This window comes from Rhinolophus hipposideros (assembly GCF_964194185.1).
Source record: "Rhinolophus hipposideros genome assembly, chromosome: 14".
Lineage (NCBI taxonomy): Eukaryota > Metazoa > Chordata > Mammalia > Chiroptera > Rhinolophidae > Rhinolophus > Rhinolophus hipposideros.
Window position 1 is genome coordinate 18811246 of NC_138060.1, and position 18843 is coordinate 18830088.

The window sequence follows — 18843 nt, forward strand, 5'->3', positions numbered from 1 at the left end:
CTGATGGAAGATAGCACGTGGAGCCCATTCATCACCACGCAGCACACTGGGCCCCCCACACCCAGGAACGTTCATTAGTTTTCCACCCTCACACTCCAAGTCTTTTTTAAGCTCAAGGTGACAATGGACTTGTTAATTCCTAACATTAGCTAATAAATGTCATTTTCAAATATTTTATGTGACTCTGAATTTGAAGGATGAAGATGGCTTTTCCTGTGTAAGTAAAAAATAATCACCAAACCCCAGGTCCTGCCTCCTTTTTATCATCTCTAGTGAGACTTGGGAGGAAAAAAAACAGGGTAAAAAGTGACTAAAGAGATTTCATATGTTGACAGTTGAAAGAACTTCTAGTCGTATCTTCTTCAGCGGACACCTTAGAATGAGCTATGGGGGAAGGAAATCTAAAACTCTAGAGTGAAACGTGTCAGGATAAGCAGAGAACGTTTCTGGAGTCGGATTATCAATAATACCAGCCATAAAAATAACTAGCCTAGTGGCTGAGGCTGAGAGAAGCAAGCCTGGCAGAAACCTTCTCTCTCCCCTTCTCCCTCCACCCTCTCTCTACCATTCCTCTCCACTCCTCTCAGGTAGTTTCTCCCCAGCATACTATGAAATTGACTAACTCTCAGAGATTCAGGACCGTGTCCAGTCTGACAGCCAGTGGAGGAGAGGGGACTGGACCCCGAGCTTGTGCTCCTAACCACCCAGATATCTGCAGCAGGCAACCACCCAGATTAGTGCTGGCTCTACACCTGCTAGTGAAAGATTCCACTACCACCCCAACCCACCTGTTTAAAATAAGGAAATCTCTGCAGACCAGGGTACTCCCCGAAAAGATTCCATCCAGGACAACAATGGGAGCCCGCTGTGCTTCCTTAGAAGGATGCCAGGAAGATCCACTCCGAGAATGAGAACCCCAGGGCAACCAAGGGCTACACAACTGGCATGCAGGCGGCTATCCTGGTCCTCTGCTAAGATGCCCAGGGGGACCCTAGACTCGTTCCTCAACTGAGTGGGGTCCTACCTAGCCCACTGGCTATGAGAAAGCCCTGAGGCCTCTGAGGCCAGCTTCCAGGGTGTGTGGACCCAGCAGGGGGACAGAGCAGCAGGGACACAGGACCGAGGCCAGACAGTCAAGTGGTGCATCAGGAGAGAAGAGGCAAAGGGCCTGGACTCCCTGTGAGACTCTCAGGATTGCCATTCAGAGAAGCTTTAGAGCCCCTAGGGGTGAACAGAAGTCACACATTTACCCACTGCTGAGGTCACTGCCGTGAGCCATGCTATATTATAGCCAAGGGAATGCAGTGCCGCTACACCTGGCAGCACCACTCAGTGTCTGCAACCTGTGTGCCAGGTGCTGACCCCTACCCTGGGCGCTAGGAGCCTCAGCTCAGCCGCAGGGCTCAGCTTTAGCTGTGGGAAGAGACTGGCGTGGACAAGGGGGCCTGGGAGGGGCCCTGGAGCAGTGGATGTTCACCAAGTGCACCCACTGTTTCCGCATTCAGGCCACCCACCAGCCAACCTGATGCTTCCTGGCTGGAGGTCAGCCCGGGCTGTAGAAACTCTCAGTACTGATCAAGTTGGGGCCAGGCTGACCCGAGAAATCCTTTCCTCATTGTCAGTGAGGAGCAAACCGGCTTCTTCCAGGCCCCTCTCTTGGTTGTTCCCTAAAGCCCGGCAGGCAAGACAACTGACTCTGGAGTCAAGCAGGACTGGATCTGAATTCAGATCTGGACAAGGAACTTAGCCTCCCCGAGCTTCAGTCTGCTCATCTGTAAATGGGCGACCAAGAACAACATTGGTGGCTAATGCTTTCTGAGCCTACTGATATGCTGAAGTCTGTCTGTCTGCCTGTCTGTTTCTCTCTCTCTCTCATCTAGTCCTCACGAAAACTTCATGTGTTGAGGTGGGTACAATTATTCTCCTCTGAGGCCCAGAGTGGTTAAATATTTTGTCTGAAATCACAGCACAGCGGAAGAGGGGAGCCTGGATTCTAACTTGGACTGTTTGGCTTCGGCGCCCATCCACTGACCCACGGCCCATCCAACCGATGACCTCCTGCTCCTGTGGGTGCTGCGGGCGTCCAGGGAGCCAGCGGTAATAGAGCGCTCCGTGCAGCACCTGCCACAGTCAGCACACATGCATGGCTGCTGGCCTAGTTAGCTACTGTTATCCCTTCAGCGACGGGCGTGGCTTCGTGGGTCTTATGTTGATACCTGCTGGGTTTTTCTCTCAAAAAGAGTGAACAGGATGAAGCTTCTCTGTGAGGTAAATGGTGGTTCTTACACATAAAACTGACAGTTCTGTTCTTCAGTCTCTTTCTTTTCATTCAACACAGTAGCCCCAAATGGTACTTAAAAACCAGTGCCATTGGGTGTATTCGAATATCACTCAGCCACTTGCTGAACTATTCACAAAAAAGAGGGTGGAGCAAGAAGGACAAAAGAGACCATTTGGCCCACTTTCAATACAGGTGCCTCAAATCCTCTTTGAAAGAAAGAGTTAACTGGCAAATAAGAAAAGCATAACACATTATAAATTGATCCAGTTGAGACATGCAGGTATTCTGTAAAAGGAGATAATCCACTGCTAAGGAGAGAAGGCTGGGGAAGACTCCTGAGCTAGGTGCTGCCCATGGCCTGGAGAAAACAAAGGAGATAACAGAGTATGACAACCTGTCCTTGAAATCCAAAAGAGCGTTCCAGGAACACTATAAAACTTTATGGAGCATTTACCTTCTAGGCATCCTTTAAAGTCTGGTTTGTGAAAAAGCAAATCAGCACCAACTAATTCTGTGCGCACCTTAGGAAGGTGTGACCAGCTCTACCCTTTTCTCAGGGCTCCGCTCGGCCAAGAAAATGTTACCCTGTGACAGGCCTGCAGAGTCTGCCTGAAAGTCTAAGAGGCCTGCCTGAACCTTTCAGCCACTCTAACTCTATCTCTGAGAACAGGGAGGTCCAAGGTCAGCAGTTAAGAACTTGTCAAGACTGGCTGAAACCAGTCAAAACCAAGGTGACTGTCTAAATGACCTCCAAAAAATTTTAAAGCTCCTTACAATATAATCTCCATGCTAAATAATACACCTACTAGTGCCATGACAATTGACAATTGCCATGACAACGGTGGAAAAGACCACAAAGGAACAAAAAGAGGGTGTAATCCTGATGAGAGAGAGAGAGAGAGAGAGAGAGAGAGAGAGAGAGATATGCCCCTTTCCCAGAAAAACCCATAAATATTCCTCTTACTATTTACTTAAACCTCCCTTTCATTTCACTATCCTATTTTAGCCACCTTTCAACCACTAAGGGACGAGAAGCTGATTTGAGAGCTGTGCTCCAGCTTCTCCATCCTATGGCCCTAGAATAAAAGCTTGTGCTGCTAACACTCCCTTTTGGTCTCATAATTGGCTTAGGGACAGCAAATGGGACAAGAACGCAGCTTGGGGTCCTCCCAAAGGGCATTTTGCCCCTTTGTAACAGAAACTTCCCCACTGTCTCCCTAATGCTAGCCCATTACAGGGATACCAACTGGTCCTGAGCCTGTGCCCCAAAAGAATCCCCCTCACCATCTCTTCTCCCAGGTTCCTGAGGCACTTGGTATTGAGGCACCCGGGTTCCTGAGGCACTTGGCACTTGCTATTTCCCTCCTCCACTCTGATTTGACAGCAGTGAACCCCCCCACATCAAAACCAACCCCAGAAAAGTCTCTAAAGGATGAAAATGGTTGGACCATTCCTCCCAGCACCCAGTCCTGGGCTTTAAATAAAGTAAACCCGAGAGAAGATGTGCCCAAGTGGATTCAGCTTCAGAGGCTCTGCTTCAAAGCTCTAGCGAGAAACTACAGATTTGGAGCCAGGAGACTTTTAACTCCAGTCTTGTGTCCCACCATGTAGAGTTACATGCCTTCAGTGTCTCTGGATTAATCCACCTGCCAAAAGAGCAAGGCACAGTGTGTTCTGTCTACCTGAGTATGGAGATATACAAACACGCACCTAGGTGAGCATGACACAGGAAGCAGCAGTTGTTGAGGCAGAAACCACCCCAGAGTTGTTCTACTGCCATGAAGTGAGAGGTTGGCGGGAAGAATAAGATCGGAAATGTACAAAAATAACTTATTCTCCCAGTTCAGAATGGAGAGAGACTACAAAATGGCGGCCGTTTGGAGATTATAAAATGGAGCTGCCCATATTGAACAGAGAATGATGTTTTGAAAGATAAATAACATAATCGAAGTGATTTTTACTAGAAACTCACCCAAAATATCAGAAGCATGAACTTTTGCGTGTCAGCTGCATGCGTGAGCAGGCATTTGGAGGAACTGATGGTGTGAGCAGAGAATACACCTGAGAGTGGGTGTGATCCCCACGGCCTAACTGTGCTGTTGGGCATTCTTTAGATAGTGAAGACGCAACATCTGGCCTCAGTACCGTGTGACTCATGTCACCAATGCAGGTCAGGCTTGAGGAGGGGGCCTGGGAGGGGGTTAAGCAGCGAGGACTGGCAGGGGTACTTCAGCCCTGGGCAACTCCTGCACCTTTAGAGGGACCATTGAGGCCCAGGAACAGATGTTTCAAAAGGCCCTCTTTCAAGCAACCTGTGACAATGCCAATGAGAGCACAAAACAGGACTGCACGGCCACCTGCCTTTGGCTTCAGACCAGAAAACCACACTTCTAATCCTGGTTTTCAGCCTGACCGTTGGAAATACTGATATATTTTATTCCAAGTGAAGAAACTTCTTCATATTTGACACACGGTATCCCCATGTCTGTGACACCCATCGGTGGCTGATGGAAGTTTTATGGAATCACTTTAGAGGGAAACAATTCCTCCTTTCCCACGCCAACATTATTTGTATGAAAATAACTCCTGCCTCCATAAGGATACAATATGACACTAAATACAATCTCCAGCAAAGTCAGTGTCTGTGCATAAGTTTACTGGATGGTCCTCCTGCCTCAAACAAAACCACTGTCACCATGCCAACCACAAGCCAAAAGGACTATCAGCTGGGAAGCCACTAACAATTGACATGCAGATGTGTTTCCTTTAGTCAGATAGCTGTGTACCTGAAAATGACTTGTAGATGAGTGGCTTTTGTAGATCAAATACTCTTGTTCCTTTGTTTTTAATTCCTAAAAAGGCAACACATGTTCATGGTAAAACACTTAAATTGAACAGAGGGTGGAAAGTGGGAAGTAAGTACTTTAATTTCCTGTATATCCCTCCAGAAATGTTTTGCATATACAACCACTTATGAATATCCTCTAAATACACACACACATGCATTGTACTATTCATTTTCTTCTACATCTTGGTCACTTATTGGTGTACATTTGAGCCTTTTCACCTCAGCATACAGAGATCCAGCTCATAAAGTCTTCCAGTCCCAGGGAACGCCCATGCCTTCTGTGATGCTAGTGGCTGTTTCATGATAAAAGGACACCACCATCAAGTAAGTTTTGGGAAAGCGGACTCACACCATTACATGGATTGCTCTGTGACAGAAACTCATATTCCTTGAGTATCTCATATACACAGTGGATGAACAGAGGCAGATTTTATGTGGGATCTCCCTCCCTTATTTCACCCCAAAACAATTTTTCAAGGACGACTTACTAACATGTTGTGCAATGTGATCCCTCTTCCTGCAATCCCCCCCCGTCTCCCATGCTGCCTCAGTCCTTGGCTAAATTATTTCCTATGCATCCTTCAGACCTCAGCCAAGCTCATCTTCCTCACGAACATGTCCTCCGACCACGGCCATCCCCCACCCCTAACCCAGGCTGAGTTCTGGGATACACACTTGCCAAACCACCACCCTCTCCTCCACTGCACTCCCTCAGATTGCATCAAATGCTCAGCGGTGTGATTCCGCTCTGCTGCCTCCCATCGGCCTGTGAGCGGATCCATCACCACACCTTCTGATGCTCACGCCTACTGCTGGCTCACAACAGGTTCCCTGTGACTACCTATTAAGTCAATATATGATGGTGGTGTCTCCAGAACCCAGCTCTGTGCATGTCACTCCAGTTGCTACAGTGAAGGACTTCACTTCTCCTAAACACACCATAGAGAACTTTCCGGTGAGGCGAAGAGCCGTTTTGCGTTGTGCCTCATTACCTCCTTACTCACTTGCCTCGTATGCATTTGGGTCTGGCAGGTTTGCAGGATTAAATGTGGAACCTTCTTGTCTCAGACAGAAATATCCCCAATGTGTGAGCAGTTGGTACCCACTGACATTCTGATACAGAATTTGCTTTATATTTTTAGAGACTTTCTGCTCCAACATTTATTTTGCTCAGGGAAAGAGATTGGAGTGTTTATGTAAAATAAGACTAGTTTTCATTTATGATGGGTTTCCACCTTCTGAGAAGAGCACAATTTGACAAAAATGGGGTCTTCCACATACCACACATGTGACGTGTGCATGTAAACAGGCATGACACAGCCAACGGAATACTGGGGCATAGCCACAGGGTGCTAGAGATGGTGGCATGTAGGACACAGTATAAAGAGGTGGTTCTGAAGTCAATGTGTCCAGCTCATGTGCTGACTCACCCATTTTCCTAGCTGTGTCATCCTGAGCAAGTCTCTAAGCCTCAGTTTTCTCACTGTAAAATGGGAATAATAATTGTTCCTACTCCACTGACTTGCGGGTCGAATTGTATCGTATTAGACCATGCTTGTGCATGCCTGATAATAAACACCACGTAAATATTATCCAAAGCAAGAAAACTGATAGAGGGAGACATCAGCAGACTAATGCACAGGGGAACACCTCCAAGGACAATGGATTGTGTGTTCTGAACAGAAGATTCCATCAGCTGGGAGCTGGAAAGAGAGGAGAGAGTGAGAGAAGGGAAAAGGAAGATTTCCTTCATGCTTCTGCCAAGACTAGTACCACCAAACAGCTGAGGGACCCCAGGTCCTCCAGAGAGCCCTGGGTCGCAGACGAAAAGAAAGCAAAGAGCGTTATTTGAAGCCCGATAGCATTTCATTGACACCACCACCAAGGTTCTTGCAGCCATGTGGCCCCCGCAGTGGGACTTGAACACAAAGGGGCTCCCCACGTCTGAGCATGATGAGCAAAGGGAAGGTAGGGGAGGGGGTCCATGGGCTTCAGACACCCGCAAGCAACTGGCTCCACACATTTCCTGTTCATTGAATTTCCACTGGTGAAAGGGGTTCCAAGGTGCAGGAGCAAAATAAATGTCATCTGGTTCAGGGTCATAGATATTCCTAGGCATCAGCCATGCTCCTGTCGGCTTTTCAGTATTGTCTCTGTTATAATGACACTAACAGGAGTGATTCCTAGTAAGCATTTAGCACCTGCTAACCACAGTGCTAAAGGCTTAACATTATTGTTTCATTTAATCCTCATAAACCCCCATGAGATAGATGTTATCATGATGCTTACTTTACAGATAAGCAATCAGCTTAGGCTTAACCCTTGGGGCAACAAGCATAGTCACACTTACTCCTAGACCACATACCCTTGAATAAGCCCCATGGCTGACTCAGTGCATCCCAGGGAGGGCTGCTGAGGAGGCCTGGGCCCAACAACAGGTCTATTTGCATGCCTCCCCTGTTCTTCCAAAATCCTGGAGGCCCAGTCTTCATTTCCTCAGCAAAGCCACCCCTTTCTCATTCTTATCTTGGCTGGTTGAGTCAGTCCGGGATAGTGGTTGTTATCCTGTTCACCTTACTGAAACACACTGGATTGTCAGCCCAGGCTGTAACACTCACTGCTCTAATTTCCAGAGTGTTGAAGATGGCTCCATCCTTCTCCCTCATAATCAAACCATGGATCAGAAAACATATGCTAAGTGTGATATTATCGTAGGAATGACGTTGAGTTCCTCCTAAGTCATTAAAAAATGTAAATTACCTACAAATTCTACTCTCTACTATTAATGTAACATTTCACAAATATAGAGACACCAGGTTTAAAAAAAAGTTAACAATCGTTCTTGCTTTTTTTTTCTTCTGTAGAGTGATCTGTTTATTTTACACAGATCTTTTTCATTCATATATATAGTATATACGTGTATGTATTTTATTAGTTCTTGCTCTTACATTGTCCTTTACTGCTTTACTGCCCTGGCCCCTCCTTTTAGAATTCCCTAACCTAGATTCAGCTCCTATCCTACTGCAAGGCTACACCTTGATTTCTATTATTCTGGAAAAAAATTAGAGAGAGAGATTAAAAAATACAAACATATTAATAGACCTGAATATAGTATTATGTCATTAGGAATACATCTAAAACTATTGTCTTCAAAAGCAAACAAACAAAAAAATCAAATCCAAATACAAGTAGAACTGACAGACCAACAAGCCGAAGGAAACAATGATCCATTTGTAATGACCTGTAGTCATGTAGGAATCAGGTAGTGATGTAGTAATGTAGATTTAGGTAATAACATAGTAATGGAGAACTCATGTAGTAATATGCAGTATGGAGGATTCAGGTAGTAATTTCTAATGCAGGATTCAGGCAGTAATGCAGTAATGGAGGATTCAGTAGTAATGTAGTAATGCAGGAGCCAGGTGGTAATGCAGGATTCAGATGGTAACGTAGTAGCGTAGGGTTCTGTTAGTACTGTAGGGATGTAGGATTCAGGTGGTACTATAGTAGCACAGGATTCAGGTAGTAATGTAGTAATGCTGGTTTCAGGTAGTAACATAGCAATATGTAATACAGTTCAACAAACATCTTGGAAGAGCTTTTCTATCCCAGCCATTCTGCTACGTTCCCAAAGGGATGAAAATATCACAGCCCATGACTCCAAGGAAAGCGAGCCCAGTGAAAAAGAAACCACGACACTGTGGGGACATAAATGAGGGGGCTGGTGACTGACTGCTGGAGAGGAGAGCTGAGACCACAGGGAAAGACAAGGCAGCCGTGAAGCTGGGTTCTCAGGAAAGGACGAGTCTGGCCAGGGCGGTGGGCAGAGCAGGCTGGAGGGCAGACCTAAGAGAAGGCCATTCTGGGAGCTGGAGTCCTGGCATCTCACATGACAGGGAGAGGAGGAGATGGCTGGCTAGTGAAAGAGGGCAGTGAACCAGCATCAATTTGAGAGAGTGTTTACACCTCACCCTACAAACAAAGCTGATGGGAAAGATGGGTTTGGGGAAGGGCCACATCAGGAACCCATCTGGGGAGCTGGGAGCTGGAAATTGGTTCAGCATGAGGAGACTGTACATAAATCAAGTGCCTCTAATGTGCAGGCACCTTTACCTCCTCAAAGGCTCACAATGACACGTCACACTGTACTGATGGGGAAACTGAGGCTCAGAGAGTGGAATGCTCTTCACCACTTTACCAAGCTGGTACTCATAGAATTGTGATACATGTCCAGGCCTGCTGCACTCCAAAGACTCACTGTTGACTCTGCAAAAAACCCAGAAATAGGCCAGGATGAAGATGATGGAGGCCACACGGGTCAGTGTCAGGGTGAAAAGGGACCAGAGCAACAGCTAAGTGTTTCAGAGAACCTTAGGTAGGAGGTGTAAGCTCCTTTCCCACTTGCCTTTCAGGAAACCATCTACTAGCACCTAAAGCCACGCATTTGCATTTTACCCCGTTTAACATGGTGACCAGACTCTAGAACAAAGGCTAAGGAAGGTTTTGCCTTGGAATTCTTTCCCAGTATTAGGTTGTGGAGGACGGTGGTCTCTACTGCTGCCTATACACATGGGGTAGTAGTCAGTGAGAAAATGCAGCTAAGGTGCCACGTATAGAGCATGGCAGCATGGCTCTTCGTAAGTAAGCAACTCATTCATTCATTCATTCATTCATTCAACAAGTACACCTTCTGGGCTAAACATAAGCTCAAGCACAGGGTTAAGGGATCACATAATACCCTCCTCCCACTAATACTAATTCTGAGGAAGTACAGACACAACCTATGCATACACACACGTACACAGCTGTGCAGACCTATCTTGGTGTCATGTACATGCATGCATGGGTGTGCTCACACACACACACACACAATCAGAAGTGTAAAGGAAATGCCAAAGGAACTTGAACTTGGCTATTCCAATTTAGTCCAATTTTGAATTTTAAGACAGGGATAGTTATCCTGTGACACAAAAATTAACTTCCAAACTACAAGAGAAAAACTGTGAGCACTTTGGGACAACTGTGGAGACACTCCAGTGGCACTACCTTCCGTGTGTCATACCAAACACTTTGGTCCAGCAGTGATCACACTAATGGAACAGGGTTGGGAAAGTTCACCTGGCCCAGGTGGAAACTATAAATGTGAGAGGACCATGCATTGATGGTGCTGGTGGTGCTGGGGGGTTAGGGGAGCACAGGGGGTTCCTGGTGACTCTCTCCCAGGCCAAGGCCACGTGTTCAGGCCTGATTCTCTGATCTGGACCCTGATTCCCATTTACAACCACCACACCATCACATTCAGTTCGTGTAGGGAGACTGACATGAACGCAAGATCCGAGCCAACTCCAAAGGCTTCAGTTCAGAATTCCAAGGAGAAAATAAACCATTGAGAGTCTTAATTTGTATTTGATATCCTGGAGTATCTCAGTTTCTCTCTCTCTCTCTCTCTCTCTCTCTCTCTCTCTCTCTCTCTCTCTCTCTCTCTCTCACACACACACACACACACACACACACACACACAGGGAAGAGAAACAACTTTCAAACACAGCATTTTGAAAGGTTCATGAGCCTTCTTGCACATCAAATGGCTCTTAGAAAACATTTTAATGATTTCCGTGTAAACAAATCAGAAACATATGGATTAAATTTCCCTTAAAATATACACATGTAATTAAGGGGAAAAGTGCTTGGCAAAACGCATTTTGCATTTTATCAAACCCAACATTTGAAAAATAGGTTGAGACATCTGACAAATCTAAACCCAGCTATCCTGCCCATCCTGACGGCAGCACACATACTCTGTGCCTATGCAGGGGCCCACGTCCACCTCACCAGACCTCTGCCCTTTCCTGGGCTTTTTAAAGGAACCTACTGGATTGTAAGAGACAGACTGATTCCTTGGGCTCTGCAAAAGTGGTTATCTATCTCCCTTTTCCTGGATCTGTTTTCATATTCCAAGGCTGGGTCCCCAGGCCCAGCCCAGTCTTACCTGACTGGATGCCCTGCTGGGGAAGTCTGGAAGATAAAGGGGTGGCCCAGGCCACGTCCTGCAATTCACATCTCTCCTACCTCTGCCAGGCTGGCCATCTCTCCCCAGGCCCTCCATTACCAGTGGAGGAAGGAGAATCAAGATTGAGAGCTATTTCTGTTGTCTTTTCTTCATCTGTATCAAATCAAAGTAGACAGGTTTTTTAAAATTGCACTCTTCTTTTATTCACTCACCTTGCCATATTTATTGCACCTACTGTGTGCTAGGTATCATGCCAGGGCTGGGAAATCATCAGAAAACAGGTAAGGTCCTTGCTCTTACGGAGCTAACGTTCTCAATGGAGCTTGCTCTCCGGGGCCTGGGCCCAAGAGCTCTCACCTTAGCCATCCAATGGGCCATGCCCCATTCCTCTCACCTGTGTTTTCTCCACACTGGGTCCTGGATTCCTTTTCTCCCTTCTTCCTTTTCTCACTTCAGTGTGGGTGGGACCAGTGTTCCAACACAGACCTGTTCCCAGCTAAGCAGCTAACCGCACTGTACCTGTCCGCAGTTTCCATGATCTCCTCATGACTCTCATAGCCTCTTACCACTGGGCCAGCTTCCCAGATCCCATCGCTACCTTTCTGACTCCCACAGAGGGGTGGCTGCTGCTGCTGCTTCTGCTGGGGGCCAGCCCTCCACAGCCCACTCCATAGCCATCCAGACTGCATGCTTTCTCACTCTTATCCCAGCCCCACACTCTCCCACCTTGACACCTGCAAAAGGTTTGGTGCTCCTGTGAACACACTTCACTACCAACCAGCCCTTGCCTGACTAACTCCTTCCTATCCTTCTCCTCTCAGAAAGACCTTTTTTGACGCCCAGGACCAGGTCAGGCCCCTGTTATGTGCTCTTTAGTACCATACACTGTCATTTGTAACTCTTGTCACTCTGATCATACTTGTTCAGCACCCATCTTCCCCCACTGCTCAGGGAACACGGCCCATGTCTGTCTGACTCATGGTCATATCTCTAGAGCATGGCACAATCAACATTTGATGAATGAATGGATGAAAAAGTGAAGGAACAAATGGATGAGTTATTCTTTTAGTGAGACAATATTTTGTTGTTCTCCCTATTTCCCCCTTTCTGTCCAAAGCAGATAATCAAAGCCTTTGTAATTCTTGTTTCCAGGATGTTTGCAGGGCTGACATGTAAAAGCTACATACATCAGAAGGTCCCCAGCTCATGTGGCAACCTCAGCTCAGTGAAGTTATTGAGCTGGGTGTCATGGAGTGCAGAGGAGAGAGGGCCACAGGTCAGCAAGAGAAATCAGATTCTGGATATGGGTCTGGGGTCTTCCTACGGTGGGATCTTGTCCCTACCGCCTGGCAGAACCAGGAAAGTTAGAGCTTCAGAAGGAAGTCTCGTGACAGACCTAATGTGGTAGAACCCAACGCCTGCCGTTTTCAGCCTGCTCAGAAATTCCCAGACCCCAAGGTGACCTGAAAGTAATTGAGTCCCAGACACCAGAGGATCCTGAGGGACCAGGTTCCTATTCCCTCAAAGCTCACGCCTAGAGAGGCAGTGGAATAAGATGGACTTGTCATCAGGAAACCAAGGTCAACCTTGGCACAGACCTTCCTACCTATATGGCCTGGAGTCAGTCATTTGCCCCCCTGACCTTTAGTTTCTTTGACTGAGAAAGGGAGATGAGAACACTGCCTGACCTCTCTCATGGGGCTGCAGAAGGAATAAGATGAGGACAAGTTGTAAAATGATATAAAAGATTAAACCAATTAACTTCCAAAATTTGCATTTTGTTCTATCCAGCCTAAAACGTCTGAAAAGAAAGCTACTATCTGCCCCTTTTCTGCTTGGATCTAACATAGTCACATGCTACGGGCTCCTTTTCCTCTCCTCTCTCTCCACCTCACCTCCCAGCCAAATTATAGAATCATTTTTGTTTAATGTTGTCCACGGGCGCATTTGTAAGCCATCACCTTTTTTATTGCAGTTTTGTCAACTGCCTTTCCTCTGTCTCTGCAACGTCGTGGTTCCTGTACAGTGATGGGGAGAAGAAAAACGATCTTGAGGGGGAAAACCCTCAAGATCAGTGGCCCAAAATCCAAAATAACACCGAGCCCATCTGTGTTCGTCTGCAGCCACAAAAGAAGATATAAGCAGAGGATTATAGCCCAAACCCTGATCTATTTCCAGTTCTTGGGTTTCAAGCACGTTGAAACAAACATATTTGGGAGACAAATTATTGCCTTTTCCTTTATAGGTGCCTTGAAAACAATGGCTCACGGCCCAACAGCCCAGGCACTCAGGTGGTATGTGATCTAGAGATGAATGAAAACGCTGGGTTCTAGTCCTGCTTCTACCACCTGTTGTCAGTTGCTCTGAGTTCAGGTTCTTCCTGTCTTAACTATAACTGCCTGTGAGACTCAAACAAATGAATGTGGTCACTCATAACAGCAGAATATGTTGGCATTTGTCAAGTCCCAGGCTCCCTGAGAAGCCACATGCCTTACCAGTGCTATCTGACTGCAACCACTTGTCGTGGGTCTTATTTCCTCCCCTGCAGGCAACAAAAGCTAATGCCAGTGGGCCACCACTGCACCCCAGCCCACACGAGCGCTATGCCTGCAGTGCTCATGGTTAAGGCCATGAGGTCAGAAGTGTACTTGTCTCCATTTTACATGCTGCCCACACACAGTATGCCAGGCGTCCTTCTCAGCGCTTCATCTGCACCACAGCCCCGAGACAGGTCATATGATTATCATCTCCAGTTCGCGGAGGTGGACAAGGACGCATTGGCATTTTATACAGTTACAGATGTGCGGGTGAGCACAAGCCATGGAGGAGGGGTCGTCACCAGACTGGCTCCGGGCGTGGCTCTGGCCCTTGGCCACCCACCCTCACTACCATTTCCCAAACATTACTTACTCTCCAGCTTTCTTGGGGAGTTTGTGAGCCACCCAATGTCCTTCCAAAGTGTTTCTTTCCATTGCAATCAGCACAGTATGTTTCTGCTGCTTGCAAACACCATAGTAACACTACGGCGCTGGTTATTTCTCACAGCCCAGAAAGCATAGACACTGGTGCGTCCCAGCTCATCCCACATCTGTGGAAAACCCGTGAAGAGCCTGGCAAAGAGCGGGCATCAGGCTGGGTCAGCAGGGTCCTTGCCCTCCGAGAATACTAAGCAGGAAAGGAAAACAATGCATGCCATGCGCTTCTGAGACAAAGCAATGATAGAACAAAGGAATAAATCAAAGTCACTTACATAACAAAAGACTGAAGGAATTGAAGAGGTTGTATTGAGATGGTGTTTAAGAATGAGCATTTGGATAAGCAGGAAAACAGGAGGCAGGGACAATAGGAATGGAGGGAAATGAGATATAATGGAGGAAAGAGAAAGGTGTACTCAGTGAACAGAATGGGGGCTCAGTGAACAGAATGGGGGCTCAGTGGACAGAATGTGTACAGAAGGGACAAGCGAGAATGAAGAGGTAGGTTGAGAATAGAACATTCTTCTTTCATATACACACGTACACAGATATACATATGCATAATATATACTATGTGAATAGGTATATATCGGCATATGTGTGTACATAATGTGTGTGTGCGAATTTTATACCGCTTCAGCCTAGAAAGTACTTAACAAAGAGCTCAGCTTTATCTGAATCCACTGTCAGACCATCACTAGTTCTCACAAAAGCATCGCCCCAAGCTTGACTCAGAGGAAATGGAGCTGGTCACGGCTCCAAAGGCATGAGCAGCTAGTCTTCAAAGAAGTCCCACTGACAGTACGACTCTCAGGTTGGGGAAGCCAGAGCTTCCCCTCCTCACATATCCATGAAGGGTTTTCAGGAAGAAGCTGCTGCTTCGGGCGCCAGGAGGCCCCTAAGACACATGGCGAAAGATTCCGGGAACATGGCTCTTTGAATTCTTACGGGCCATCGGGCAGCTTGCACACGTTAACAACCCTGACCCTGAAGTGTCTCAGTGACGTGGGGAAAGGTACCTCAAGGTTAAGTGCTGGCCTGGCTGAGCAGCCTGGTTGCAAGACCCGGCTAAGGAGGCAGAAAGCAGATTGCAGAAAACAGGTCGATTTTCCCAATTCCATCTATGACTAGACATTAGACCCAAGAGCACCGCTCACAGCAGCTCCAAAGCAAGTCTCAAATCACTCTGCCATGTACCGGGGCGGGGGGCGGGGGGCGTCCAAGCTGCCAGGAGACCATGACCCTGTATTGGTTTCCTTGGTTGGGGGTAAGATTTCTAACTGAGGAACATTACAGCCAGTGACCAAGCCCTGAGCATGTGTTTTAAGTACATATCATCAACAACTAGATCTGAGCTGGAGGGCCCTCTAAACATAAAATGCATTTCTGCAGCTTGAAAAGAAAAAAGACTGTTTGGGGCTGGTTTGAATTAGGTAGAATGGAGACAGGAATTTTCCTGCAGTCCCCTCCCCTTTCCCTTGGGCAGCGACTCACTGCCTCGCAGAGATAAGATTCGGAGCCTGACTGACCTTGGCCCAGGAGACTGCAGCCTGGCCAGGGGATCACGGAGCCCGGGTAGGAGCAGTAGGCAGTCCCCAGGACGACTGCCGAGACGACTTTCCATATCATCACCTACCTCCCACGGCTCTAAGCCACTTGACTTGTCGTTTAGGATTCTGCCTAGCGAGGCTCGCAGCCACACACCCGTAGCCTGTGTGATCAGCGGCAGGCCCTTATGTGTGGCACAAAGCACAATTATGCCTTCAAGCTCAGGTGCAATTAAATCTCTATAATGGTGCTAATGGCTCGAGCAACCTTGAAGCAGCTGCCATATTTTTAAAAAATCATTCTGAGTTGTTTTATATCTGAAATTGCTCTGTAAAATCTTGTTAATTTTTCATCTTCAGTTGAGAACGCATTTAATGCTCAGAGGATGGCTTCCTTCCAGCCACACTGTACAAAAGCGGATTTCCTTCCTCAGCTGACAAGCCTACCCTGGAGAACTAAACTCCGCCGGACAAAGCTGAACTCAGCCCTCTGAGGCTCAAGTTCCCAGGGATTTGCCTCCTACGGAAGAGGCCAAAGAGAAGATTAGGTCACAGGATACAGCACAGTCCAGAGCCCACTAGGGGCCGTTCAGACTGACATCACTGTCTTCAAGAGGGAGAGAGAACAAAGACAAATGTGTGGCTGCCCACGTGAGCGAGTGGTCAGGTCCCCTTCCTTGGCACTCCCCCTGCCCCTGACTTTCCATAAAGGTGACCAGTCACTTATGATCTTACCACCTGTCTGCTCCCCAAATAAACTGCAAACCCCTCAGGGGAGGGGCTGTGTCTGGTTCACCACCTGGCCCCTGCTAACCATCAGAACAATGAATGAGTGGGGCACGGCCTCCACTGAATTAAGGATGGGTAATAGGTAAACAAAGAAAGGAAGATAGTAGGTACCCAACCACAAAAACAGGCATGAGAAGAATGTTTCAGAGACCCGTGAGTTAGATGTTCTTCAATCATGGACCAACCTCTTTAACCGTGAACTAGAACAACTTAGAGATGCAATTTATATCCAGGTTCTATCCCAGTGATAACAATCACAGCATATGGCTGACATCTTTCTGCCAGCAACTGTATGCTAAGACTGCACACAAGTCATTTGACATCCTCATTATAACCCTCTGAGGGAGGAGGCATCCTTATCTCTATTTTATAAAGATGGAAACAGAGGCTGAGCAACGCAAAGTTACTGGCTGAGGATCACAGGACCAGCAAGGGGAAGAGCAGGAGACCTTCTCTTGACACTGCACTCTTGTATCTGATACCGAAACTGGATAGGTGGTGGAAACAGGACCCTGCTATTTTTGAAACTTCAATGGTAGACAATAGGGCAGATTTTTACTTTGGAGGTACCATCGCTTCCTGAATTATTTTTTGGGGGAGGATGGCTCTTTGTTCAGGAGCCTCTCAGGAATGACAAAGCAAAGCAAAATCCTACTCAATGATGGCAACAATAACAAGGGTAACATCGCTAACTTAAACTCTCTCTACACATCATCTGTTTAGTCCCCACAATCAGCAATGTGGTAGACACACTGTTACCCACATTCTACAGTTGAGGAAACTGAGATCTGAAGAAAGGAGGTGGTGCGCCAAAGGGCACAGCCAGTAAGAGGTGGAACCATGGGTCTAACCAGAGTCTGACTGACGTCAAAGCCCAGTCTTTGGCCATTAAAGTCCCAACTCAAAGGGGCAGGTGGGAATTTTTTGGGGGGTAAAAAAACAATGCTGGAATCTATGTGAAGACTGAATTTGAGGGACACAAGCCTGAAAACGGGGATTCCCATTAAGGTCCTTGTTGCTTTGTACTCTAAGAAAAACCATAATTGATTGTATTGTAACTCCAGGAGCTCCCAAACACTTAAATACCATTATACGGAATAGAGGAAGAAGAGAGAGAGAGAGAGAGAGAGACTACTCCAGGGGTCAGTAAATGACCTCCTACAGGTCAAATCTGACCATCTGTTTTTGTAGATAAAAAGTTTTACTGGAACTCAGCCAACAGCCATATCCGCTGACTTCCATATTGTCTATGGCTGCTTTTGTGCCAGAACAGCGGAGCTGAGCAGCTGGAACAGAGGCTGTATGGTCTGCAAAGCCTGAGATACTTACTATCTGGCCCTTTACAGAAAAAAAAAAAAAAAAGTTTGCCAACCCCAGTACTACACAGTAGAGAGCTTCATGGAAACATCAAGCCAGAGTCTCCAGGCAGAACAGGCGCACACTTCACTTGTCCAGCTTATGCTGATACACCCAGCTTGTAATTGTGTTTTCCAAAACAACATACAATCCTAAACCAGCCAGCCGTAAACCCCCCAAACCTCTTCTCTCCTCTCTCCCAAAGGAGCAGCACTATGAGTCTTACCTTTGTTGTACATGTTCGTTGGCACCTGGACGTCACTCAGACTGATGTTCACAGGCAAATTATTGAAATGGTCATTTGGAGCTAAGATGAATTCCTTCCCCAGCTCCAAAAAATTCCCGTCTTTGTCCCTTTCATTTATCAGTACAGCATTGAAGTATTCATACTGAAAGAGAAAGTCAAAAACATTCCATGAGGCTCAGGGCAGAGGGCTGTGAACTCCGACAGACCTGGGCCTAGGCTGCAGGTTGTCATCCACACTGAGAATCCTACTCTGGTCACGTAATCCCTTTCAGTCTTTCGTATTGTCAGGCGTGATAGCACAATCTAATACTTCCCAATGTCATTACACATTCGGGGAAAACATAAATTGGAGGAGCTGCACTGGATTTCATTATGTGAATACAGAGAAAACTGCCTTAAAAATATTTTAATTCTTTAAATTCTGAAGACAGAATGTCTTTATGCAGCCTGTCTTTATGCAGCCTCCACTTAAGTTGGAGAAGATTGGAACACATCAAAAAATAACAAGTAACTATAGAGAGCCATACTTGCTATGGAGCAATAGTAAAACAGGCGACGGGGGAAATAGCAGTGGAAGGGCTGTGTTTTTATACATGAGTCTTGGGGAAGGTCTCACTGCTCTGGTGACACAGAATGACAAAAAGGAGGAAGTGAATTGTGTGAACATGAGGGGGGAAACATGGGGACAGCAAGGGCAAAGGGCCTCGGATGGGAGTGTGTTGGCATGTTTTACAAATGGCTGTTTCATCATCAACATCTAAAATACACAATGCTTACTTTGTTCCAGAAA

The 18843-nt window shown here is 46.8% G+C and overlaps 1 protein-coding gene across 2 annotated transcripts in view; it reads right to left on the minus strand.

Annotated features, from left to right (window-relative positions):
* The window catches only part of CACNA2D3 (calcium voltage-gated channel auxiliary subunit alpha2delta 3), an 853665-nt gene that overhangs the window by 497356 nt on the left and 337466 nt on the right, over positions 1 to 18843 (minus strand). For both annotated transcript variants that reach the window (XM_081073057.1, XM_081073056.1), the window contains exon 5: positions 18033 to 18195. In XM_081073057.1, coding sequence (XP_080929183.1) covers positions 18033 to 18195 — 163 coding nt within the window. The remainder of the gene's footprint in view (positions 1 to 18032; positions 18196 to 18843) is intronic.